The 27295-nt window shown below is 50.1% G+C and overlaps 1 protein-coding gene across 5 annotated transcripts in view; it reads right to left on the bottom strand.

The window, feature by feature from the left end:
- LOC137311560 (zinc finger SWIM domain-containing protein 1-like) overlaps positions 1 to 27295 on the bottom strand; it is a 69878-nt gene that overhangs the window by 10809 nt on the left and 31774 nt on the right. For 3 of the 5 annotated variants that reach the window (XM_067978686.1, XM_067978685.1, XM_067978687.1), the window contains exons 5-7: positions 24926 to 25160; positions 19009 to 19444; positions 10011 to 10918 (exon numbers count right to left, since the gene is read on the bottom strand). In XM_067978686.1, coding sequence (XP_067834787.1) covers positions 10011 to 10918; positions 19009 to 19444; positions 24926 to 25160 — 1579 coding nt within the window. The remainder of the gene's footprint in view (positions 1 to 10010; positions 10919 to 19008; positions 19445 to 24925; positions 25161 to 27295) is intronic. The other 2 variants (XM_067978688.1, XM_067978689.1) reach the window with 2 other exon arrangements.

Genomic DNA, 27295 nt, shown 5'->3' with positions numbered 1-27295 from the left:
AGGTGATAGAGGACACGCACAGTAATAATAGGTGACAGAGGACACGCACAGTAATAACAGGTGACAGAGGACGCGCACAGTAACAATAGATGACAGAGGACGCGCACAGTAATAATAGGTGACAGAGGACGCGCACAGTAATAATCGGTGACAGAGGACGCGCACAGTAATAATAGGTGACAGAGGACGCGCACAGTAATAATAGGTGACAGAGGACGCGCACAGTAAAAATAGGTTACAGAGGACGCACACAGTAATAATAGGTGACAGAGGACGCGCACAGTAATAATAGGTGACAGAGGACGCGCACAGTAACAATAGATGACAGAGGACGCGCACAGTAAAAATAGGTGACAGAGGACGCGCACAGTAATAATAGGTGACAGAGGACGCGCACAGTAATAATAGGTGACAGAGGACGCACACAGTAATAATCGGTGACAGAGGACGCGCACAGTAATAATAGGTGACAGAGGACGCACACAGTAATAATAGGTGACAGAGGACGCGCACAGTAATAATAGGTGACAGAGGACGCGCACAGTAACAATAGATGACAGAGGACGCGCACAGTAAAAATAGGTGACAGAGGACGCACACAGTAATAATCGGTGACAGAGGACGCACACAGTAATAATAGGTGACAGAGGACGCACACAGTAATAATAGGTGACAGAGGACGCGCACAGTAATAATAGGTGACAGAGGACGCGCACAGTAACAATAGATGACAGAGGACGCGCACAGTAAAAATAGGTGACAGAGGACGCGCACAGTAACAATAGGTGACAGAGGACGCGCACAGTAACAATAGGTGACAGAGGACGCGCACAGTAATAATAGGTGACAGAGGACGCGCACAATAATAATAGGTGATCGAGGACACGCACAGTAATAATAGGTGACAGAGGACGCGCACAGTAATAATAGGTGACAGAGGACGCGCACAATAATAATAGGTGACAGAGGACGCGCACAATAATAATAGGTGACAGAGGATGCGCACAGTAATAATAGGTGACAGAGGACGCGCACAATAATAATAGGTGATCGAGGACACGCACAGTAATAATAGGTGACAGAGGACGCGCACAGTAATAATAGGTGACAGAGGACGCACACAGTAATAATCGGTGACAGAGGACGCGCACAATAATAATAGGTGATCGAGGACACGCACAGTAATAATAGGTGACAGAGGACGCGCACAGTAATAATAGGTGACAGAGGACGCGCACAGTAATAATAGGTGACAGAGGACGCGCACAGTAATAATAGGTGACAGAGGACGCGCACAGTAATAATAGGTGACAGAGGACGCGCACAATAATAATAGGTGATCGAGGACACGCACAGTAATAATACATATTGCAAAGAATGTACAGCACAGAAACAGCCCATTTGAGCCAACTGGTCCATGCCGGTGTTTATGCTGCACATGAGCATCCTCACACCCCTTTTCATCTCACCCTCCAATCCTTTCTCCCTCATGTGTTTATCTAGATTCCCCTTCAATGCACCTGTACTATTCGCCTCAACTGCTCCTTGTAGTCGAGTTCCACATTCTCATCACTCTCTGGGTAAAGAAGTTTCTCCTGAATTCCCGATTGGATTTATTAGTGACTCTCTTATATTTTTGGACTCCCCCACAAGTGGAAACATCTCCTCTCTATGTTTCCCCTTTCAAACCCTTTCATGATTTTAAAGTCCTCTCTCAGGCCATCCCTCAGCCTTCTCTTTTCCAGAGAAATGAGCCCCAGCCTGTTCAATCATTCTTGATAGGTATAACCTCTCAGCTCTGGTATCATCCTTGTGAATCTTTTTTGCACCTTCTCCTGCGCCTTTATATCCTTTATATAATATGGAGACCAGAACTGTGCACAATTCTGGTGCAGCTAAGGTTCGATAAAGGTTGAACCAAACTTCTCTGCTTTTCAATTCTATCCCTCTAGAAACGAACACCAGTGCTTTGTCTGCTTTATTAAAAATTGGATTTATTAACCTATGTCACAACTTTTAGTGATTTGTGTACCTGTACCCCAGATCCCTCTGTTCCTCTACCCCATTTAGACTCTTATTATCCAAACAGTATGTGGCCTCTTTATTCCTCCTACCAAAACGTGCCACCTCACACTAATCTATATTGAAATTCATTTGCCAATTACACGCCCATTCTGAAAGTTTATTCATGTCTTCCTGTATTTTGTCGCTGTCCTCCTCAGTATTAACTATACCCCCCAATTTGGTGTATAATATAATATACAATTACAAATTTTGAAATTGTACTTCCGATTCCAGAGTCTAAATCGTTGATGTAAATGGTGAATAACAGTGGTCCCAGCACCGATCCTGTGGAACAACACTTCCCACCTTTTGCCCCTCTGAGTAACTTCTCTTAACCTCTACTCTGTTTTCTGTTTTGTCGCTTGCTATCCATTCTGCTATTTGTCCCCTGACTCCACGCGCTCTGACCTTAGTCATGATGCAGTACCTATAATGCAGTACCTTAACGAAGGCCCTTTGAAAATCCAAATATATTACATCTACTACATTACCCTTGTCTACCCTCTCTATTACTTCTTCAAAGAATAAGTTTGGTCAAGCATGACCTTAGCTTCTGAAATCTGTACTGACTATTCTTTATTATACTTTTGGTTTCTAGACGTTTTCTTTTACATCTTTGAGTAAAGATTTCATTATCTTTCTTACCACCAATGTTAAGCTAACTGGTCTATGGTTCCCTGGACTGATTCGAACTCCCTTTTTAAATAGAGCTGTCCGCCAGTCCTCTGGCTCCATTCCCTTTTCTAATGAATGTTTATATATATGTAATCGGGCCTCTGCTATCTCTTCCCTAATTACTTTTAATATTCGCAGATGCAATCCATCCGGACCAGGGGTTTTATCCTCTCTAAGTTTGATTAGTTTATCAATTATTTCTCCCCTTTCTATCTTAAATGCTTTATATCTTTTTTGATCTCTTTTCTAATATCCTGTCCACGTTGTCAGTCTCCCCGGTAAATAAATACTGAGGCAAAGTAGCTATTCAATATTTCTGCCATTTCCTGTGAGTTTATCGTGTGTATCCCTTAGTGGCCCTGTCCCGATCCCTATCCTGATTTTTCTTTAGTTATTTATGTGTCTGTAGAATACTTTATTATTTCTTTTTATATTCCTTGATAATTTAATTTTGTTGTTCCTCTTTACTTTCCTAATTGTTTTATTGATTTCTTTTCTAACCTCTTCATATTCCCTCTTGTCATCCTCTCCTTTATTGTCTGTGTACTTCGACTATGCCTTTTTGTTCAGTTTCAATTTGACCCTTCGCTCTTTATTCATCCATGGTGTATCATTACTGGCGAGTTTGTTCTTGATTTTGGCAAAATTTATTTCTGCTGGATTCTGTTGATCACTGTTTGAAATATTTCCCACTGCTGTTCCATTTCTTTGTTCGTCAATATTTTTTCCAATTTATTTTCCTTAGTTCCATTCTCATCCCCTCAAAATTAGCTTTTTCCAAACTATTACTTTGGTCTTTGTCTTACTTAAGTCCTTCTCAAACTCAATCTTAAACCTTATTATGTTGTGATCGCTATTGCCCGAGATGTTCCCCTTTGCTTACTTCCCTTATCTGCTCTGGTTCATTACCCATTACCAAATGCAGCACTGATTCCTCTCTTGTTTGGATTCTCACACACTGGGTAAGAAAGGAGTCCTGAACACACTTGTAAAAACTCCATTCCCTTTTCCCCGCCACCTACCTCTTCTTGCCTGTATATTTGAGGGTAGTTGAAATCACCCATGGTTATTAATCTACATCTTCCACTCATTTCATAGATTTAATTACATATTTATTCCTCCACCTCCCTGCCACTACTAGATGGTCTGTAGAAGACCCCTGATAGCGCTTTAGAGATCACGAGTATAAATAAAAGATATTAGAGGACACACACACAGTAATAAAAGGTGTTAGAGGACACACACAGTAATAAAAGGTGTTAGAGGGCACCCAGTAATAAAAGGTGTTAGAGGGCACCCAGTAATAAAAGATGTTAGAGGGCACCCAGTAATAAAAGGTGTTAGGGGACACCCAGTAATAAAAGGTGTTAGAGGGCACCCAGTAATAAAAGGTGTTAGAGGGCACCCAGTAATAAAAGGTGTTAGAGGGCACCCAGTAATAAAAGGTGTTAGAGGGCACCCAGTAATAAAAGGTGTTAGGGGACACCCAGTAATAAAAGGTGTTAGAGGGCACCCAGTAATAAAAGGTGTTAGAGGGCACCCAGTAATAAAAGGTGTTAGAGGGCACCCAGTAATAAAAGTGATAGAAGACACGCATAGTAATAAAAGGTATTACTGTGCACGTCCTCTAACACCGTTATTACTCTGCACGTCCTCTAATGCCGTTATTACTCTGCACGTCCTCTAACACCGTTGTTATTCTGCACGCCCTCTAACACCATTATTACTGTGCACGCCCTCTAACACCGTTATTACTCTGCACGCCCTCTAACACCGTTATTACTGTGCACGCCCTCTAACACCGTTATTACTCTGCACGCCCTCTAACACCGTTATTACTCTGCACGCCCTCTAACACCGTTATTACTCTGCACGCCCTCTAACACCGTTATTACTCTGCATGCCCTCTAACACCGTTATTACTCTGCACGCCCTCTAACACCGTTATTACTCTGCACGCCCTCTAACACCGTCATTACTCTGCACGCCCTCTAACACCGTCATTACTCTGCACGCCCTCTAACACCGTTATTACTCTGCACGCCCTCTAACACCGTTATTACTCTGCACGCCCTCTAACACCGTTATTACTCTGCACGCCCTCTAACACCGTTATTACTCTGCACGCCCTCTAACACCGTTATTACTGTGCATGCAGGTGTATGAAGACAGCGAGAGAGCGTCAAACAGAAATAAATAGTAATTTTAGGATCATCAGCAAACATTTTCTGAAATAACAGACATAGGAACCATAGGTCCAGCAGTAGGCCATTCAGCCCCTCGAGCCTATTCCGCCATTCAATTAGATCATGGCTGATTTGTATCTTAACTACTTCCACCCTCCTTGGTTCTGTAACCCTTGTAGAATCATAGAATGATACAGCCAATTGTGCCTGTGCCAGCTCTTTGAAAGAGCGATCCAATTAGTCCCACTCCACTGCCCTTTGCCCAGAGCCCTGCAATTTTTTCCACTTCAAGTATTTATCCAATTCCCTTTTGAAAGTTACGATTGAATCTACTTCCACCGCCCTTTCAGGCAGCGCATTCCAGACCAGAACAACTCGCAGCATAAAAATGTTTTTCTCATGTCGTCTTTGGTTCTTTTGCAAATTACCGTAAGTCTGTGTCCTCTGGTTACCAACCCTTCTGCCACAGCCTAACAAATAATCCATCAATCTCCCTTTTGAAATTTTCAATTGACCACCAACCTCTCTTTTTGGAGGAAGAGAGTTCCAGATTTCCACTCCCCTTTGTGTGAAGAACTGATTTCTGACATCACCCCTGAATGGCCTAACTCTAATTTTAAGGTTATGCCCCCTTGCTCTGGTCTTCTCCATCAGAGGAAATAGTTTCTCTCTATCTACTCTATCAAATCCTTTAATCATCTTAAACACCTCAATTAGATCACCCCTTAATCTTCTATACTCGAGGGAATACATGCCTCGTCTCTGCAACCTGTCCTCATAATTTAACCCTTTTAGCCCCGGTATCATCCTGGTGAATCTGCACTGCACCCCCTCCAAGGCCAATATATCCTTCCTGAGGTGCGGTGCCCAGAACTGAATGCAGTATCTCCAGATGTGGTCTAACCAGAGCTCTGTACAGCTGGAACATAACTTCCTCCTCTTGTATTCCAGCCCCCTGAGATAAAGGCCAACATTTCTTTAGCCTTTTTAATTATTTTTTGTACCTGTCCACTTGCTTTTAGCGATTTCTGTACTTGGACCCCTAAATCTCACTGCTCCTCCACAGCTCATAACTTCTCACCATTTAGAAAATACTCTGATTTATCTTTCTTAGGTCCAAAGTGGATGACCTCACACTTTCCCACATTGAACTCCATCTGTCACAGTTTTGCCCACTCACTGAATCTATCAATGTCCCTTTGCAACTTCCTGCTCCCATCTGCACTATTTACTGTGCCACCTAACTTAGTGTCGTCAGTAAACTCAGATATACGGCTCTCTATTCCTTCATCCAAGTCATTTATAAATAAAGTGAGCAGCTGAGGCCCCAGTACAGGTCCCCGGGGGACACCACTAGTCACATCCTGCCTACTTCGGTCCATTCCCATTATCCCCACGCTCTGTCTCCTACCTCCTGACCAATTCCCTCTCCAAGCCAATAGGTTGCCTCCAATTCCATGTGCACTCATTTTTATTAACAGTCCCTTATGTGGAACCTTGTCGAACGTAAAAGGGAATACGCAGTAAACGGGAATATATTGAGAGGGGTAGAGGAAGTGAGAGACCTTGGAGTGCATGTGCACAGGTCCCTGAAGGTGGCAGTACAGGTAGATAAGGTTGTGAAGAAGGCATACGGAATGCTCTCCGTTATTAGCCAAGGTATAGAATACAAAAGCAGGGATGTAATGATGGAACTGTATAAAACGCTGGTAAGGCCACAGCTGGAGTATTGTGCGCAGATCTGGTCACCACATTACAGGAAGGACGTAATTGGAGAGAGTGCAGAGAAGATTTACAAGAATGCTGCCAGGACTTGAAAATTGCAGCTATGAGGAGAGATTGGATAGGCTGGGGTTGTTTTCCTTGGAGCAGAGGCGGCTGAGGGGAGACTTGATTGAGGTGTACAAAATTATGAGGGGCCCAGATAGAGTAGACAGGAAGTACCTGTTTCCCCTAGCGGAGAGTTCAAGAACTAGAGGACATAGATTTAAGCTGATTGGCGGAAGGATTAGAGGGGACATGAGGAAAAGGTTTTTTACCCAGAGGGTGGTGGGTGTATGGAATTCGCTGCCTGAATTGGTGGTAGAGGCAGGGACCCTCAACTCTTTTAAAAAGTACCTGGACCTGCACCTAAAGTGCTGTAAGCTGCAGGGCTACAGACCGGGTGCTGGAAGGTGGGATTAGAATGGGCACCTGGTTGTTCTTCGAGCCGACGCGGACACGATGGGCCGAATGGCCCCCTTCTGTTCTGTATCTTTTCTATGTCTTCTGGAAGTCCATATAAATAACATCCATCGACACTCCCTTATCTACCACGTTAGTTACCTCCTCAAAAAATTCAATGAGATTCGTTAGACAAGGCGTACCCGTTACAAATCCATGCTGGCTCACTCTGATCAGTTCATAGTGTCCAAATGCTCAGTCACTCTGTCCTTAATAGATTCCAGTAACTTCCCCACAACTGACGTCGGATTAACAGGCCTATAATTTCCTGGTTTATCTCTCTTACCCCTCTTAAATAGTGGAGTGACATTGGCAATTTTCCAATCCAAGGGGACAATTCCTGAATCGAGAGAGTTTTGGGAGATCATGACGAGAGCATCTACAATTTACTCACCTATCTCTTTTAATACCCTGGGGTGGAAACCATCAGGTCCTTTGTCTGTCTTTAATAATATTATTTTCTCCATTACCATTTATTGACTTATATTAAATCCAATAAGTTCCTCCCCCTGATTGATTTTTAGTTTTCCTCGTACCTCTGGTACTTTATCCTCACCCTCTACTGTGAAGAACAAGACAAAGTAAGTGTTTAGCGAGTCTGCCGTTTCCCGATTTCCAATTATATCACCTGGGTGTGTCTTTAAGAGGCCCACATTACCCTCAAGCCTCCTTCTTTCTCTTAATATTCCTGTAAAATCCTTTCGTGTGATCCTTGGTCCCTCGCAAGTTTTTTCTCCTATTCCCTTCTTGCAGCTCTTACTATTTTCTTTGTATCCCTTTGCTGTTCTTTATATCTCTCCCAATCCCCCCGATCTCTCCTGTTCTTTGCATTTCTATAAGCCCTTTCTTTTAGTTTGATACTATCTCTCACTTCTCTTGTTGACCAAGGTTATTTAATTACACAAGTACAGCTCTCACCCTGTAGATGGAACAGGTCTTGTATTCTCCCAAATACTGCTCTGAACACCTCCCACTGTTCATTTGTAGTTTTATCCGTTAATAGTTCTGCCCAGTCTACTGCGGTCAATTCCTGCCTCATCCTCCAAAGTCCGCCTTTCCTCAATTTAAAGCCTTAGTTCGTGACTCACCATCTCCCTCCCAAACCTAATATCGAATCCAATCATATTATGGTCACTATTAGCTAGGTGTTCCCTTACCATTAGATTGGTGACTAATTCAGGCTCATTACTCATCACTAAATCTAATGTGGCCTGTTCTCAGGTTGGTTCATGAACATATTGTTCCAGGAAATTGTCTCGAATACACTCAGTAAATTCACTGCCTGTGGGACTCGAGCTGTTCTGCTCCTCCCAGTTTGTGTGAAAATTAAAGTTTCCCATTATAACCACTCTGCTTCTGCAACAAGTTTCTCTGATCTCTGTGTTTATCTATCCTGCTACTTTATCACTGCTATCAGAAGATCTGTAGACAACTCCCACCAATGTCTTACATCCTTTTCTATTCCTCAATTCTACCCCGAGAGTTTCTACTGCCTGCTCACCCTTACTGATAGCCCACTCTCTAATGCTGTGATAGTGTCCGTAACCAATATTGCTGCTCCTCCTCCTTTTCCAATTTCCCTGTCCTTTCTAAAGAATTTATAACCTGGAATATGTATCTCCCAGTCATGCCCAGCTTGTCCCAGGTCTCAGTGATGGCCCCTACATCGGACACTTTAAGCTGAATTTTCAGTTCTAATTCACTTGTTTTATTTCTTATGCTACGTGTATTAGTGTATCGAACTTTGAATTGGGCTATGGATCCTGTCCTGCCCTTTTGCCCTGATGCTGTTTTTAACACACATTTTAACTTATCACATTCCTTGTTTTTTTTAATCACCTCTGTTTGTATTTTGATCAGTTATTTTGTTATTTCCTATATTTGTTTCTGAACCCAAAGTATTTATATTACCTTTAACACTACTAAAGATCCGGACTTCGCTCTCATCCCTCCTTTTAGTCTTTAAGCTATTTTTATTTTTGTCTGAGCCCTCCTCCTCTGTAATTGGTTTAAAATCCTTTCTACAGCCCTACTTGCCCTTTCCACTAGGACCTTAGTCCCAGGTAGAGTCCATCCCAGCAGTCCAGCTCCTTGCTGTCCCAGTACTGGTGTCAGTGTCCCATGAAATGGAACCCTGCTTTCCCACACCATTCCTTTAGCCACCTGTTAACTTTTCCAAATCTGTTTGTCCCTATGCCAATTTGCATGTGGCTCGGGTAATAATCCAGAGATTATTAGCCTCGAGGTCCTGCCTTTTAATTTAGCTCCTAACTCCTCAAACTCCCTCAGGAGGACCGAGGTTCTTTCCTATCTCACGAGTCCCAACATGGACCAAGAAAACTGGATCATCCCCCTCCCTTTCCAAATTCCTCTCTAGCCGCATCGAGATATCCCTTACCCTGGTACCAGGGAGGCAACACACCCTTCGGACTCTCGATCGTGGCTGCAGAGGACGCTATCTATCCCACTAATTATTGAATCCCCGTTAACGACCACCTTTCTAGTCTGCTCCTCCCCCCCACTTTGGACAATCCCCTGCTCCACAGTGCCCGGGTCAGCATTGTGACAATCCTTCCCCAGCAGTCGTTCACCTTACCCTCACAGGTATCAAGTACATCGTACCTGTTGGGGACAGGGCAGGAAGTACCACAGCAGGTCGATCAGCATCACGTGGGAGAGAGACAGGCGGTTATGGCTTCGAGTCGGAACTGGCTGAGACTCTGCCCGAAACCTCTCTCTTTCGGACGCCGACCGACCTGCTGCCTGACCTCCCATTTTACATTCCCACTGTCCCGTTATCTACATTTTTTTTTTGGTCGTTGTAATTTGCGACTGATTCTCGGAAGCCGTGTCTCTACCAACCGTTCAGTTCGGTGACTTGTACCTGGCCACCTCTGGCCCAGATGTTGGTGATAGCGGTCATGACCGCCAAGCAGTCGTCAAACTCCTCGGCGGGACACTCGGCAGCGAGCGAGGACAGTTTCTGAGCTACCTTGAATGCCTGGCGGTATCGCTCCTGCTGCACCGTCACCCGCTGGCTCGGCGCTTCCGCTGGCTTGACGGGGGAGCTGGCCTCGGGCGGTGGGGGGCTGGTGCGGAAGACCGGGTGGTTCCTCAGGTAGTGCTCCCGGGTCCAGCGGCTGGAGCAGAGCGAGGGCTCGAAGAGGTCGGACCCCCGCAGCTGGCGGAAGGCCAGGATGTGGCGGCAGGGCAGCTTCATGGAGGTGTGGAAGGCGCACTGGCAGCTGGCTTGGCCCGCGGCGATGGCTCTCCGGCGGGAGACGGGTTGGGCGTGCTCGGCCTCCACCGAGAGGAAGGTCACCCACTGCGACTCCTCCAGCTCGCTCTGCACGCGGCAGAAGGCAAAGTTGGTGAGCAGGCCAAAGTAGCCGGAGGCGGCGGAGCTTGCCTCCAGGGCCACGACGGGCGCCTTCTGGAACATTCGCACCGCCCGGTAGTCGCACTCCGTCCGCAGCGAGTCGATCGCCTTCAGGAGGTCTCGGACGAAGGAGGCTGAGTCCGAGAACTTCCCGACCATGGTCCTCAGCTTCTGGCTCAGAGCCTCCACGCGGTTGATGGTGCTGGTCAAGTAGCTCTCGGTCTCGTGCTTGAAGCCCTCCACCCACTGGCTGCGTTTGTCGTGCCAGTTCTTGTGGAAGTAGTCGATGGCTCGCTGGGTGTTGGTGTCGAGGAGCTGATGGTACAACAGGTCATATTCCTCGGCCGAGGCCGCGTAACACATGTTGTGGAGGATCTGCAGCAACAGGTTTCTGAAAGGGAGGGGGGAAGAAACAAGATTAGGAAATGCTCCCGCTCCTTCCCTGGCATTGCTCCCGGATACGCCATCCATAAGGACACGCGAGATGCAATGTATTATTCCGCTGCTCAGGTGCCTGTCCCTTTAAGGCCACAAGGGCTGGTTGATGCAAATGGGCAACAACTTGTATTTATATAGCGCCTTTCACGTAGTAAAGCGTCTCAAGGCGCTTCACAGGAGCGATTATCAGACAAAATTTGACGTTGAGCCACAAAAGGAGATATTTGGACAGGTGACCAAAAGCTTGGTCAAAGAGATGGGTTTTAAGGAGCGTCTTAAAGGACGAGAGAGAAGTAGAGAGGCGGAGAGGTTTAAGGAGGGAATTCCAGAGCTTAGGGCTGAGGTAACTGAGATTAATCTGAGGTTCCCGATCCGGTTGGCACAACTACAAGGTTAACTACAGATCGGCAAATCTCCGAGTTCTTCCCGAAGATTAGAAAATTTGGCAGCAAATTACTGGCTTGCATTCTCTCTCTCTCTCTCTCTCTCTCAATCGGTTTTAACAATTTGAAGGTCTGACATCTAAATTGTGATGTTTGAACAACAGACAAAAGACTTTTATAAACAAAGAAAAAACGGAGATAAAGGCAGCAACAGATATCGAGAAACAAAAGCAAAATAGTGCGGACACTGGAAATATGAAATAAAGAGAGAAGATGCTGGGAAATGCTCAGTAATTTGCTTGTACTTATTTCCACTTCGTAAACTGTATTCGCTGCACACAATGCAGTCTTCCTCTCCATTGGGTGATCACTTTGTTGAACACCTCTGCTCAGTCCACAAGTGTGACCCTGACCTGCCGGTCGCTTGCCATTTTAATTCCCCTTCCCACTCCCACTCGGACCTCTCTGTCCTCGGCCTCTTACACTGTTCCAATGAAGCTCAATGCAAGCTCGAGGAACAGCACCTCATCTTTCTATTAGACACTTTACAACCTTCCAGCCTCAATATTGAGTTTAACAACTTTACACCTTAACCACTGCTTCTATCTTCTCTCGGACAGCTGATGCTCGTAATGGAGGATGACTGTACCAGAGCCACTGGGAATGGGGGTGGTGTGGACTGGTGCTTGGGGTGGGGATCCCCTATCAGTACATGGCCGGTGGGTTGGTCCACACCCCTGGGGTCCACCTGCCTTTCTCCCACCACATTCCCGGGGCCACGGCAACCCTCTCCACTCTGCCAGATTTTCCATGTTTCCCTCCAACTCTTCTATTCTGCTGTAACCATTTACATCTCCTCTGGACCCATCTTCTGTTTCTATGCTCGTCTCATTATCATCTCCTCGCCTTGCACCATCATCCCTTTCAAAAGCAAAATACTGCGGATACTGGAAATCTGAAATAAAAACAGAAAATGCTGGAGAAGCTCAGCAGGTCAGGCAGCGTCTGTGGAGAAAGAAACAGAGTTAACGATTCAGGTCGAAGACCCATCGTCAGAACTCAGTTCTGACTCTGAAACCCTGAAAGGTTCACTCTGTTTCTTTCTCCACAGATGCTGCCTGACCTGCTGAGCTTCTCTAGCTCAGGTAGAGAGAGATGGATGGATGGAATACTCTCCACTTGCCTGGGTGAGTACAGCGGTTCCAACAACACTCAAGAAGCTCGACACCATCCAGGACAAAGCAGCCCGCTTGACTGGCACCCCATCCACCACCCTAAACATTCACTCCCTTCACCACCGGCGCACAGTGGCTGCAGTGTGTACCATCCACAGGATGCACTGCAGCAACTCACCAAGGCTTCTTCGACAGCACCTCCCAAACCCGTGACCTCTACCACCGAGAAGGATCAGAGCAGCAGGTGCATGGGAACAACACCACCTGCACCCCTCCAAGTCACACACCATCCCGACTTGGAAATATATCGCCGTTCCTTCATCATCGCTGGATCAAAATCCTGGAACTCCCTATCTAACAGCACTGTGGGAGAACCTTCACTACACGGACTGCAGCAGTTCAAGAAGGCGGCTCACCACCACCTTCTCAAGGGCAATTAGGGATGGGTAATAAATGCTGGCCTTGCCAGCAATGCCAACATCCCCAGAATTTAAGCATAGAAACAGGCCATTCGGCCCAACAGGTCCATGCCGGTGTTTATGCTCCACTCGAGCCTCCTCCCGCCCTACTTCATCTAACCCCATCAACATATCCTCCAATCCTTTCTCCCTCATGTGTTTATCTAGCTTCCCCTTAAATGTATTTATGCTATTTGCCTCAACCACTCCTGTGATAGTGAGTTCCACATTCTAACCACTCTCTGTGTAAAGAAGTTTCTCCTGAATTCCCTATTGGATTTATTAGTGACTATCTGATATTTATGGCCTCTAGTTCTGGTCTCCCCCGCAAGAGGAAACATCTTCTCTCTACGTCTACCCTATCAAACCCTTTCATAATTTTAAAGTCCTCCATCAGGTCACCCCTTAGCCTTCTCGTTTCTAGAGAAAAGAGCCCCAGCCTGCTCAATCTTTCCTGATAGATATAACCTCTCAGTTGTGGTATCATCCTGGTAAATCTTTTTTGCACCTTCTCCAGTGCCTCTATATCCTTTTTATAATATGGAGACCAGAACTGTTCACACTACTCCAATTGTGGTCTAACCAAGGTTCTATAAAACTTTAACATAACTTCTCTGCTTTTCCAATTCTATCCCTCTTGAAATGAACCCCAGTGCTTGGTTTGCTTTTTTGTTTAATAAATGGCCTTATTAACCTGTGTTGCTACTTTTAGTGATTTGTGTATCTGTAACCCCAGATCCCTCTGCTCCTTTACCCCATTTAAACTCTTATTATCCAAGGAGTATGTGGCCCCCTTATTCTTCCTACCAAAATGTACCACCTCACACTTATCTATATTGAAATTCATTTGTCAATTACACGCCCATTTTACATGTTCATAAATAGTCAGAAAGACAGAGAGACAGAAATGAGATTGTTCGACAAATAGATAGATAAAGTTATAGATGGACAGAGTCGTAGACTGATGTCATGGCTCTCGGGCTGGCTGCTCCCTCGGGAGCTCCTTTGCTGGACAATCCTATCCTTGGTCATCCATTGCCATCCTTTGCCCTTTCTCCCCCAATCTCCTCTCTTCCACTGGTTAAATTCCCTGGCTCTAATAGTGGGTGCATTTTACCCCTACCCACAAGTTCAAGCTGCAAGTTTAAACTTACCTGGGCCCACTGCCCATTCCCCGACCGGGCCTGCTCTTTGTTTACATCAGAGAAAACTGGATCTTTGCTCAAATTTGGCTTCTAAATTCCTCGACTTCTCAACACTACGCTACTCCACTGGAAGACTCAGCTGCTTAAGAGTTAAGGTAACTTTGTCCAGCCCACAGCCCATCCCCCAGCTATTACCTGCTGAGTTTATGACTGTACTACTGGTATTTCAGCTTTATTTTTCTACACTCTGGTTCCTGGCCAGAAATTCACTCCCCTTGGCCGAAGTCCATTCCTCCGCTGCTTCTAGATCTTACAGTGACCTCCAACTTCACCATCGTTCTTCTGCTCTGCGATCGATTCTCCAAACCTCCTGGCTCTTCATCCCCACGGAAATCCCCCCCAGCAGTGCGTCCTCCGATACTCTACTCTTCAAATAGCTTCTGGACTCACTCACCCTCCACACCCTGTCACCGAACCTGGACATCAGTTGGTTGATGCTCCAAGCTGACTCCACCCTATCTACATCAACTTTATCCCACCACAGGACCTCTGACTTTAACTGTGGACTCCCTCCTATTGTCTCCTCTCTGTTCCCCGTTTAGTAACAGGACATATCCATCCCAATCTTGCAATGTAACCATGCCGATGTAACTTCAGATTCTCTGTGTCCATTCACGTGTTGCTTTGAATGCCGCTCCGGGCACGAGACCACAGCTTCTATTTTCCATTTTTTTCCCCCTTTTTTCTCTTTACCCCTCCTAGGCCCCTCTCTCCCATCATCCTGCCTCCTTTCATTCCTCCCCTCTCGGGTACTAAATCCCTACTCCAACCCTTCAGCACTCCTGGACCTTCCTACTCTCCTGCCGCCGATCCAGGCTTGACTCCCTCTTTGATCAGCCTACTGCTTCCCTCTGTGCCCCTCATCATCCTCCGAAGGGCCCATCGAGGCACTCGTCACTGCCCCATCCTACTCTCTCACCGACCTTCCCGCCCAGTGCTCCCGCTGGGGGCTATTCCTGCCGGACTCCTTCCCATCCCATTCACCCCTCCCAGCGCTGACCCTGTGGACTCTGCCAGTGGATCAGCTATCGCCACCCCTCTCCGCATCTCCCTCCAGAATGTCTGTTCACTTGTGAACGAGGCCCCCGCCACCCATGAGCTTATTGTGGATGATTGCATCGACACCATGGCCTGGATGGAAACCTGGCTGACGGGTGATGATACCTCCCCCTTAATGAAACCTCCCCACCTGGCTACACCTTCCACCACTTGCCCCGTCCAGACCGCCACGCTGGGGGTGTGGTCCTTATCACCAATACACACCTTGGTCTGTCCCCCTACTCTTCTAGCACCTTCTCATGCTTTGAGCATCTCACCTTGTTCTGCCCCTCTCACCTCTCCTTTAAAATCCTCGTTCTCTATCGTCCACCCAAATACCACGCCAAGTTTCTCACCGAGATATCTTCACTGCTTTCCTCCCTCAGCCTCTGCACCGAGCGACTTCTCATCCTCAGTGATTTCAACCTCCATCTCAACTCATCTTTCCCTCTCTCCTGAGTTCACTGCCCTCTTATCCTCCCTCAATCTCTCCCTCCATATAAACTCCTCCATCCATATTCACAACAACCCCATCGACCTGGCCCTCTCACGTGGCCTCTCTACTCCCATCGATTCAATCACGGATAAGGCCATCCCTGATCACTTCCTTGTATCCCTCTCCACCCACGTCCCCCTTCCCCCTCCCAACCACACTTCCTTTTGTATACGTCCCTGGGAAAAAAACTCTCCCCCAAGTCACTGACAACGGGACTTTCAAATTCCCCACTCTCCAGCCTTTGGCCCTCCATTCACCACGACATTTCTGCAACTACCGATCTGCTCAATCACAGCCTCACCTCCACCTTTGATGCTCTTGTCCCCATTAAAACCATTACTCTCTCTCTCACCCTGGTCGTTCCCCTGGTACGGCCCTCATTTCTGCTCCCTTAAGTCCAAGGGACGCAGACTTGAACGTTTATGGCGGACAACTGGTTTAGCCATTCATCGCCAGATCTGGCTGGACCACATAAAGCACTATCGGGTCCTGCTCTCCTCTGCTCAAACTGCTCACTATTCCAGGATCATCCTGGAATGTAAAGATAATCCCCGGCTTCTCTTCTCCACTACAAACCGTCTTCTCAAACCCCTCTCCCCTGCCCCCTCCACCCTCACCTCCAACAACACGTGCGAGGAGCTCATGGACTTTGTCACTAAGATTGAGACCATTCGTTCAGCTGCCTCTGCCTTTTCCCTCCCTCCCCCTAGCCCACCGAGCCAAACTTCCCCTCCGGTTCCCCCCTGCCCCAGCCTGAACTCACATCTTTCTCTAGTTTCTCTCCTATCTCCCCTCATGCCCTCTCCGAGCTCATCTTGACCATGAGACCCACCTCCTGCTCCCTCGACCCTATTCCCACCAAACTGCTGACCACCCAACCTCCCTTCCTGGCCCCCATGTTAGCTGATATTGTTAACAGTTCCCTCTCCTCAGGTACTGTCCCCCTCCCCTTCAAATCTGCCGTCATCACCCCCCTCCTCAAAAAACCCACCCTTGACCCCTCTGTCCTTGCAAACTACCACCCCATCTCCAAACTCCCTTTCCTCTCCAAAGTCCTTGAACGTGTTGTCTCCTCCTGAATCCGTGCCCATCTTTCCCGCAACTCCATGTTTGAATCTCTCCGATCAGGCTTCCACTCCTGTCACAGCACTGAAACGGCCCTAATCAAAGTCACAAATGACATCCTCTGTGACTGTGACCGTGGTAAACTATCCCTCCTCATCCTTCTCCACCTGTCTGCAGCCTCTGACACGGTTGACCACACCGTCCTCCTCCAATGCCTCTCCTCCATCGTCCAGCTGGGTGGGACTGCCCTCGCCTGGTTCCATTCTTATCTATCCAGTCATAGCCAGAGAATCACCTGCAGTGGGTTCACTTCCTGCTCCTGCATCGTTACCTCTGGAGTCCCCCAAGGATCTATTCTTGGTCCCCTCCCATTTCTCATCTACGTTGCCCCTCGGTGACATCGTCCGAAAACACATCAGGTTCCACATGTGCACTGACGACACTCAGCTCTACCTCACCACCACCTCCCTCGACCCCTCCACTGTTTCCGATTTGTCACACTGCTTGTCCAACCTCCAGTATTGGATGAGCAGAAATTTCCTTCAATTAAACATTGGGAAGACCAAAACCATTGTCTTTGGTCCCTGCCGCAAACTCCGTTCTCTAGCCACCGACTCCATCCCTCTCCCTGGCCACTGTCTGAGGCTGAACCAGACTGTTCGCAACCTTGGTGTCCTATTTGACCCCGAGATGAGCTTCTGACCCTATATCCTCTCCATCACCAAGGCTGCCTACTTACACCTCCGTAACATCGCCCGTCTCCGTCCCTGCCTCAGCTCATCTACTGCTGAAACCCTCTTCCATGCTTTTGTTACCCCTTGACTCAACCATTCCAATGCTCTCCTGGCCGGCCTCCCATCTTTCACCCTGTGTAAACTTGAGCTCATCCAAAACACTGCTGCCCATATCCTAACTTGCATCAAGTCCTGTTCTCATGTGCTCGCTGACCTACATTGGCTCCCAGTCCGGTTTTAAAATCCTCATCCTTGTTTTCAAACCCCTCCGTGGCCTCCCCCGTCCCTATCTCTGTAACCTCCTCCAGCCCTACAACCCTCCGAGGTCTCTGCACTCCTCCAATTCTTGCCTATTGCCCATCCCCGATTTTAATCGCTCCACCATTGGCGGCCGTGCCTTCAGCTACCTAGATGCTAAGCTCTGGAATTCCCTCCCTAAACCTCTCCACCTCTCTCTTCTCCTTTAAGACCCTCCTTAAAACTTACTTCTTTGACCAAGCTTTTGGTCACCTGTCCTAATACCTCCTTATGTGGCTCGGTGTCAAATTTCTTTTGATAACACTCCTGTGAAACGTTTTGGGACTTTTTACTACGTTAAAGGCGCTATATAAATGCAAGTTGTTGCTGTTGTTGATTATATCGGTAGATAGTTTTATAGATATAAAGATATGGCTGGAGACATTAGAGGGAGACAGATAGGCAGACATTAAGAGAGACACTAAGTTGATAAACTGACAGATGGATACATAAAGAGACATGCAGCTAATAGATATGGACAGAGATAATTAGATAAGAGGTGTGTGTGTGTATATATATATATATATATATGATGTAGATATACAGAGAGACAAATAGATAGATATTTCCTCTCTCTGATGTTCTCGCCCCTCTCCTGAAGGCACTGACCCACACTGGGGTATCAGCAGCTCTCTGACACCTCACCAAGGGCCACTGATAATGTGTGAGCCCAGACAGCAAGTGTGGGAAGGGTGGGGTGGGGGAGGCTGGTCAGAGCCAGGACTGACACCCCCCGCCACCCCCTACCCCGGTCTGGACACCCCCCGCCACCCCCCACCCTAGTCTGGACACCCCCCACCACCCCCTACCCCGGTCTGGACACCCCCCGCACCCCCCAAGTCTGGACACCCCCCACCACCCCCTACCCCGGTCTGGACACCCCCCGTCACCCTCCACCCCAGTCTGGACACCCCCCACCCCCCCAAGTCTGGACACCCCCCACCCCCCCCCAGTCTGGACACCCCCCCCCCACCCCCAGTCTGGACACCCCCCGCACCCCCCCAGTCTGGACACCCCCCGCCACCCCCTACCCCGGTCTGGACACCCCCCGTCACCCTCCACCCCAGTCTGGACACCCCCCACCCCCCCAAGTCTGGACACCCCCCACCCCCCCCCAGTCTGGACACCCCCCCCCCCACCCCAGTCTGGACACCCCCCCCCCCCCCCAGTCTGGACGCCCCTCTGTTCTTACCGCTGCCCTGCGGTCACATGCAACTTCTCGGCGGTCACGTCCCCTCGGAAGGTGCGCAGGGTGTGGAAGAGGCAGGTCAGGAGCCTGGAGTTGGGCAGGACCTCGGAGACCACCTCCCCACGGCACGGCCTCCCGCTGCTCATCACCGCCCGGATCCTCTCCGCCGCCGGGTTCTTCTGCTTGAAGATGCGCAGCAGCTGTTTGACGGTCTCACGCTCCTCGTTCTGCATGAACCACAGGCACACCAGCTCACTCTCCCCATTGCCGTCGATCACCAGCAGCAGGTAGGTGGGCAGCCGCAGGCCGTCCCACCAGTACGTGGCGTCCATCAGCACCACCTCCGGGAACTTCTCAAACGTCTGCTTCATGCTGCTGTCCTGGAAATAGATGGCCTGCAGCACATTGGCCTTGCTCACCACCACCACCACTGTGCCGTCTGGAAACAACGGAGACCCCAGACCATTAATCACCGGGCAACATTCATCGGAGGAGCACCTTCAGCCCCTCGACCTGTGACATGGGGCAGGAGGAGGCCACTCAGCCCCTCAACCTGTGACATGGGGCAGGAGGAGGCCACTCAGCCCCTCAACCTGTGACATGGGGCAGGAGGAGGCCACTCAGCCCCTCGACCTGTGTTATAGGGATAGGAGGAGGCCACTCAGCCCCTCGACCTGTGACATGGGGTAGGAGGAGGCCACTCAGCCCATTGACCTGTGACATGGGGTAGGAGGAGGCCACTCAGCCCCTCGACCTGTGACATAAGTACAGGAGGAGGCCACTCAGCCCCTCCACCTGTGACATGGGGTAGGAGGAGGCCACTCAGCCCCTCCACCTGTGACATGGGGTAGAAGGAGGCCATTCAGCCCCTCGACCTGTGACATAAGTACAGGAGGAGGCCACTCAGCCCTTCCACCTGTGAAATAGGGATAGGAGGAGGCCACTCAGCCCCTCGACCTGTGACATGGGGTAGGAGGAGGCCACTCAGCCCCTCCACCTGTGACATGGGGTGGGAGGAGGCCACTCAGCCCCTCCACCTGTGACATGGGGTGGGAGGAGGCCACTCAGCCCCTCCACCTGTGACATGGGGTAGGAGGAGGCCACTCAGCCCCTCGACCTGTGACATGGGGTAGGAGGAGGCCACTCAGCCCCTCGACCTGTGACATGGGGTGGGAGGAGGCCACTCAGCCCCTCGACCTATGGCATGGGGTAGGAGGAGGCCACTCAGCCCCTTGACCTGTGACATTGGGGCAGGAGGAGGCCACTCAGCCCCTCCACCTATGGCATGGGGCAGGAGGAGGCCATTCAACCCCTCCACCTGTGACATAAGTACAGGAGAAGGCCACTCAACCCCTCCACCTGTGACATGGGGTAGAAGGAGGCCACTCAGCCCCTCGACCTGTGACATAAGTACAGGAGGAGGCCACTCAGCCCTTCCACCTGTGAAATAGGGATAGGAGGAGGCCACTCAGCCCCTCGACCTGTGACATGGGGTAGGAGGAGGCCACTCAGCCCCTCCACCTGTGACATGGGGTGGGAGGAGGCCACTCAGCCCCTCCACCTGTGACATGGGGTGGGAGGAGGCCACTCAGCCCCTCGACCTGTGACATGGGGTAGGAGGAGGCCACTCAGCCCCTCGACCTGTGACATGGGGTAGGAGGAGGCCACTCAGCCCCTCGACCTGTGACATGGGGTGGGAGGAGGCCACTCAGTCCCTCAACCTGTGATATAGGGATAGGAGGAGGCCACTCAGCCCCTCGACCTGTGACATGGGTTAGGAGGAGGCCACTCAGCCCCTCGACCTGTGACATGGGGTAGGAGGAGGCCACTCAGCCCCTCGACCGTGTGAAATAGGAAAAGGAGGCCATTCAGCCCTTCAAGCCTGTTATATAGGGACAGGAGGAGGTCACTCAACCCCTTGACCTGTGACATTGGGGCAGGAGGAGGCCACTCAGCCCCTCCACCTATGGCATGGGGCAGGAGGAGGCCATTCAACCCCTCCACCTGTGACATAAGTACAGGAGGAGGCCACTCAGCCCCCTCGACCTGTAACATGGGGATAGGAGGAGGCCACTCAGCCCCTCAACCTGTAACAGAGGGTCAGGAGGAGGCCATTCAGCCCCTCCACCTGTAACAGAGGGTCAGGAGGAGGCCATTCAGCCCCTCCACCTGTGGCATGGGGCAGGAGGACGCCATTCAGCCCCTCCACCTGTGATATAGGGATAGGAGGAGGCCACTCAGCCCCTCAACCTGTAACATAGGGATAGGAGGAGGCCATTCAGCCCCTCAACCTGTAACAGAGGGATAGGAAGCCACTCAGCCCCTCCACCTGTGACAGAGGGACAGGAGGAGGCCTCTCATATCTTCCAGCTTCTAACATAGAAACAGGAGTAGGTCATTCATCCCATCTACACTGTCCTATCAAACACTCCCAAGGCAGGTACAGCACGGGTTAGATACAGAGTAAAGCTCCCTCTACACTGTCCCATCAAACACTCCCAAGGCAGGTACAGCACAGGTAAGATACAGAGTTCACTAATGTCCTTTAGGGGAAGGAAACCTGCCGTCCTTACCCGGTCTGGCCTATATGTGACTCCAGACCCACAGCAATGTGGTTGATTCTTAATTGCCTTCTGAAATGGCCTAGCAAGCCACTCAGTTGTAAAATCTCGCTAAAAGAAGTCATAATAAGAATAAAACCGGATGGACCACCCATCGGACCACTAGGCACCGGACACGACAAAGGCAAACCAAGCCCAGTCGACCCTGCAGAGTCCTCCTCACTAACATCTGGGGACTTGTGTCAAAATTGGGAGAGCTGTCCCACAGACGAGTCAAGCAACAGCCTGACATAGCCATACTCACAGAATCATACCTTTCAGCCAACGTCCCAGACTCTTCCATCACCATCCCTGGGTATGTCCTGTCCCACCGGCAGGACAGACCCACCAGAGGTGGCGGTACAGTGATATACAGTCAGGAGGGAGTGGTCCTGGGAGTCCTCAACATTGACTCCGGACCCCAAGAAATCTCATGGCATCAGGTCAAACATGGGCAAGGAAACCTCCTGCTGATTACCACCTACCGCCCTCCCTCAGCTGATGAATCAGTCCTCCTCCATGTTGAACACCACTTGCAGGAAGCACTGAGGGTAGCAAGGGCACAAAATGTACTCTGGGTGGGGGACTTCAATGTCCATCACCAAGAGTGGCTCGGTATCACCACGACTGACCGAGCTGGCCGCGTCCTGAAGGACATAGCTGCCAGACTGGGCCTGCGGCAGGTGGTGAGCAAACCAACACGAGGGAAAAACTTACTTGACCTCGACCTCATCAATCTACCTGTCGCAAATGCATCTGTCCATGACAGTATTAGTAGGAGTGACCACCGCACAGTCCTCGTGGAGACTAAGTCCCGTCTTCGCACTGAGGATACCATCCAACGTGTTGTATGGCACTACTCCCGTGCTGAATGGGATAGATTCAGAACAAATCTAGCAGCTCAAAACTGGGCATCCACGAGGCGCTGTGGGCCATCAGCAGCAGCAGAATTGTATTCCAGCACAATCTGTAACCTCATAGCCCAGCATATTCCTCACTCTACCATTACCAACAAGCCAGAGGATCAACCCTGGTTCAATGAGGAGTGTAGAAGAGCATGCCAGGAGCAGCACCAGGCGTACCTAAAAATGAGGTGCCAACCTGGTGAAGCTACAACTCAGGACTACATGCATGCTAAACAGCGGAAGCAACATGCTATAGACAGAGCTGAGCGATTCCACAACCAACGGATCAGATCAAAGCTCTGCAGTCCTGCCACATCCAGTCGTGAATGGTGGTGGACAATTAAACAACTAGCGGGAGGAGGAGGCTCTGCAAACATCCCGATCCTGCGGAGTCCAGCACGTGAGTGCAAAAGACAAGGCTGAAGCGTTTGCAACCATCGTCAGCCAGAAGTGCCGAGTGGATGATCCATCTCGGCCTCCTGCCGATATCCCAACCATCACAGAAACCAGTCTTCAGCCAATTCGATTCACTCCACGTGATATCAAGAAACGGCTGAGTGCACTGGATACAGCAAAGGCTATGAGCCCCGACAACATCCCAGCTGTAGTGCTGAAGACTTGTGCTCCAGAACTAGCTGCGCCTCTAGCCAAGCTGTTCCAGTACAGCTACAACACTGGCATCTACCCGACAATGTGGAAAATTGCCCAGGTATGTCCTGTCCACAAAAAGCAGGACAAATCCAATCCGGCCAATTACCGCCCCATCAGTCTACTCTCGATTATCAGCAAAGTGATGGAAGGTATCGTCGACAGTGCTATCAAGCGGCACTTACTCACCAATAACCTGCTCACCGATGCTCAGTTTGGGTTCCGCCAGGGCCACTCGGCTCCAGACCTCATTACAGCCTTGGTCCAAACATGGACAAAAGAGCTGAATTCCAGAGGTGAGGTGAGAGTGACTGCCCTTGACATCAAGGCAGCATTTGACCGAGTGTGGCACCAAGGAGCCCGAGTAAAATTGAAGTCAATGGTAATCAGTGGGAAAACTCTCCAGTGCCTGGAGTCATACCTAGCACAAAGGAAAATGGTAGTGGTTGTTGGAGGCCAATCATCTCAGCCCCAGGACATTGCTGCAGGAGTTCCTTAAGGCAGTGTCCTAGGCCCTACCATCTTCAGCTGCTTCATCAATGACCTTCCCTCCATCATAAGGTCAGAAATGGGGATGTTCGCTGATGATTGCACAGAGTTCAGTTCCATTCGCAACCCCTCAAATAATGAAGCAGTCCGAGCCCACATGCAGCAAGACCTGGACAACATCCAGGGCTCATAAGTGGCAAGTAACATTCGCACCAAACAAATGCCAGGCAATGACCATCTCCAACAAGAGAGTCTAACCACCTCCCCTTGACATTCAACGGCATTACCATTGCCGAATCCCCCACCATCAACATCCTGGGGGTCACCAGTGACCAGAAACATAACTGGACCAGCCATATAATTACTGTGGGTACAAGAGCAGGTCAGAAGCTGGGTATTCTGCAGCGAGTGACTCACCTCCTGACTCCCCAAAACCTTTCCACCATCTACAAGACACAAGTCAGGAGTGTGATGGAATATTCTCCACTTGCCTGTATGAGTGCAGCTCCAACAACACTCAAGAAGCTCAACACCATCCAGGACAAAGCAGCCCGCTTGATTGGCACCCCATCCACCACCCTAAACATTCACTCCCTTCACCACCGGCGCACAGTGGCTGCAGTGTGTACCATCCACAGGATGCACTGCAGCAACTCGCCAAGGCTTCTTTGACAACACCTCCCAAACCCGCGACCTCTACCACCTCGAAGGACAAGAGCAGCAGGCACATGGGAACAACACCACCTGCACGTTCCCCTCCAAGTCACACACCATCCGACTTGGAAATATATCACCGTTCCTTCATCATCGCTGGGTCAAAATCCTGGAACTCCCTTCCTAACAGCACTGTGGGAGAACCTTCACCACACGGACTGCAGCGGTTCAAGAAGGCGGCTCACCACCACCTTCTCAAGGGCAATGAGGGATGGGCAATAAATGCCGGCCTCGCCAGCGACGCCCACATCCCATGAACGAATAAAAAAAAAGCTCCCTCTGCACTGTCCCATCACACTCCCAGGGCAGGTTTAGCATGGGTTAGATACAGAGTAAAGCTCCCTCTCCACTGTCCCAGCCTAGTAGACCGACCATCTCCTGGTTTCCCAGCATGACATTCCTAGTCCCAACACCAGCAGGCGCAGCAGCCTTCCCAAGTGACAATCCCAGATCGGGCCCACGCCCACACTAGCCAATCCCCGAGAGCCATCAGATGGAGGAGCTGCTCGATCCATCAGGCGGGGCTGGATTGTAGAGGTGGGGGGGCAGCGCAGAGACACGTACCCTTGACGGCTGCCAGTGCGGGCACCATCTGCTCCAGGTCAGTCCGGTGGATTTTGTAAGCACTCCATTTGTCTTTGCGGGGCACGTTTTCCTCTCGCTGCGTCACCTGGTCTGCCACGTTCCCCAGGTGCTCCCTGGCATCTGCTCTGTTGGTCTGCAGCGAGAGAACGGAGGGGGCTTCCTCCCGCACTGCTTTGTCCGGCCGCCTCTGCGGTGGGAGACGCTCCTGCTCCGCCTGAAAAGAAGGGGATGAAAGTAACCTGTTTTAACATTGCTCCAACAACCGCCATCTGGACCTTGATCATTTTCCCATTCAATAAAGTAGCGGGCTGCATCGCACATGGAAGTTTCTCCGTCGCACACACACCGATAATAAAAGCCAGTCTAAGCTCAAATTGACCAGATGTAAGACTACAAATGTGGAAAATACTGTAAAAACACTGTAAAACTGCAAGACATGAAACAGGCTGTGAGATATGAAATAGTTAACCCCAGTTGCCAGTCAAAGAGACTCCAGCCCATGACCAGTTTCAGAGACTCATTTACATCAAAAAACGACGCCGTACAATGAAACTGAGCCTCTGAGTCATGCTCACTCTCAGACAAGAACGGAAGGCCTTTCACACCTAAACAATGCTGTGAGCCAAGTGCCCATCACAATGAGGAATTCCGCATTGTCCTGATACTGTGCAGGTAGTGGGGGAAGAGATAAGGAGTTGTCTCTCAACCTCACAGCTCTGCACAACTAAGGAGTTTTGAATCACCGAGATGCCCAGATGAAAAGGTGTGAATGTCAAGCAATCCAACAGATTGAGAGCTGAAACCACGGATGAGGCCCAGGTAGGGGTTTGCATGACTGGAACACTATAAGAAGGTACAACAGCAGCACGTGGAGGCTGCAGTCAGGTGAAGACGGACAGAGACCAGTCACCTCCAGATCCAGCCTACAATCAACATCGGTAACGCCCAGCCACGTGGGTGATTGTAAGTTTCGGGCAAATCACTAAGGGGTTTGCACTACGGAGGCTGCAGTCAAGGGAACCGGTCATTTCCAGGTCCAGACCTACGATCAGCATCGGTAACGACTAGCCGCATGGGTGATGGTAAGTTTCAGTCAAATCATAGAAGGGTTTATACTGGGTTTATACTGGGGTTTTGTTGGTCCAATAAACTAACGAGTTTGGGTTGAGACAAAGCCTGTTTATCAGGTGTAATTTTGTTCTTGTAATTCCGAGGTCCAAGATCCGGTGTAAGGCGGAAGGGAAGGGAACACCTTACACAGAGAGGGCTTACTTTACCATTCGCCTCGAACTGAGCCAGACTCGCACCTTATGTTCCTGTTGACAGTTTGTTCCAATTAAATACTTTAGGGAGGACCAGGAGTCACAATTTGAAGTTATGAGAGGCCAGATCGAGGTTAGATGTCAGGAGGTGGTTCTTTTCCCGGGGAACAGTGGGCCTCTGGAACAGGCTGCCCCCTCGCGCGGTGGAGGCCGATTCACCGGATTCCTTCAAGTGAGAGCTGGACCTGTTCCTGGCTGGGGCGGAGATCATCTCTTACAAAAGGGAGCGCCACAAAGGAGGGGATTGGGGGGGGGCCGCCACTAAGGGGGGGGACGGCCCGCCGCTAAGGGGGGGGGGGCACGCTGCTAAGGGGGGGTGGGCCACGCCCGGCACGTCAAAAGTGACGCTCGCAGGAATTGCGCTCTCTGCACAAGTCTTTCAAATATGAAAATACTGCATTTTGCACACGTCGGTCACACTCTGGCATCACGCGTCAAATTGTCAAAATGACGACAGACTCACACTTAAAGCGCGGGGCGGCCGGACTCACACTTAAAGCGCGGGGCGGCCGGACTCACACTTAAAGCGCGGGGCGGCCGGACTCACACTTAAAGCGCGGGGCGGCCGGACTCACACTTAAAGCGCGGGGCGGCCGGACTCACACTTAAAGCGCGGGGCGGCCGGACTCACACTTAAAGCGCGGGGCGGCCGGACTCACACTTAAAGCGCGGGGCGGCCGGACTCACACTTAAAGCGCGGGGCGGCCGGACTCACACTTAAAGCGCGGGGCGGCCGGACTCACACTTAAAGCGCGGGGCGGCCGGACTCACACTTAAGGCGCGGGGCGGCCGGACTCACACTTAAGGCGCGGGGCGGCCGGACTCACACTTAAAGCGCGGGGCGGCCGGACTCACACTTAAGGCGCGGGGCGGCCGGACTCACACTTAAGGCGCGGGGCGGCCGGACTCACACTTAAAGCGCGGGGCGGCCGGACTCACACTTAAAGCGCGGGGCGGCCGGACTCACACTTAAAGCGCGGGGCGGCCGCACTCACACTTAAAGCGCGGGGCGGCCGGACTCACACTT

This window comes from Heptranchias perlo, unplaced genomic scaffold (assembly GCF_035084215.1).
Source record: "Heptranchias perlo isolate sHepPer1 unplaced genomic scaffold, sHepPer1.hap1 HAP1_SCAFFOLD_358, whole genome shotgun sequence".
Classification (NCBI taxonomy): Eukaryota; Metazoa; Chordata; class Chondrichthyes; order Hexanchiformes; family Hexanchidae; genus Heptranchias; species Heptranchias perlo.
Note: the sequence above shows the minus strand (reverse complement) of the source record. Positions and strands in the feature narration are given on the sequence as shown.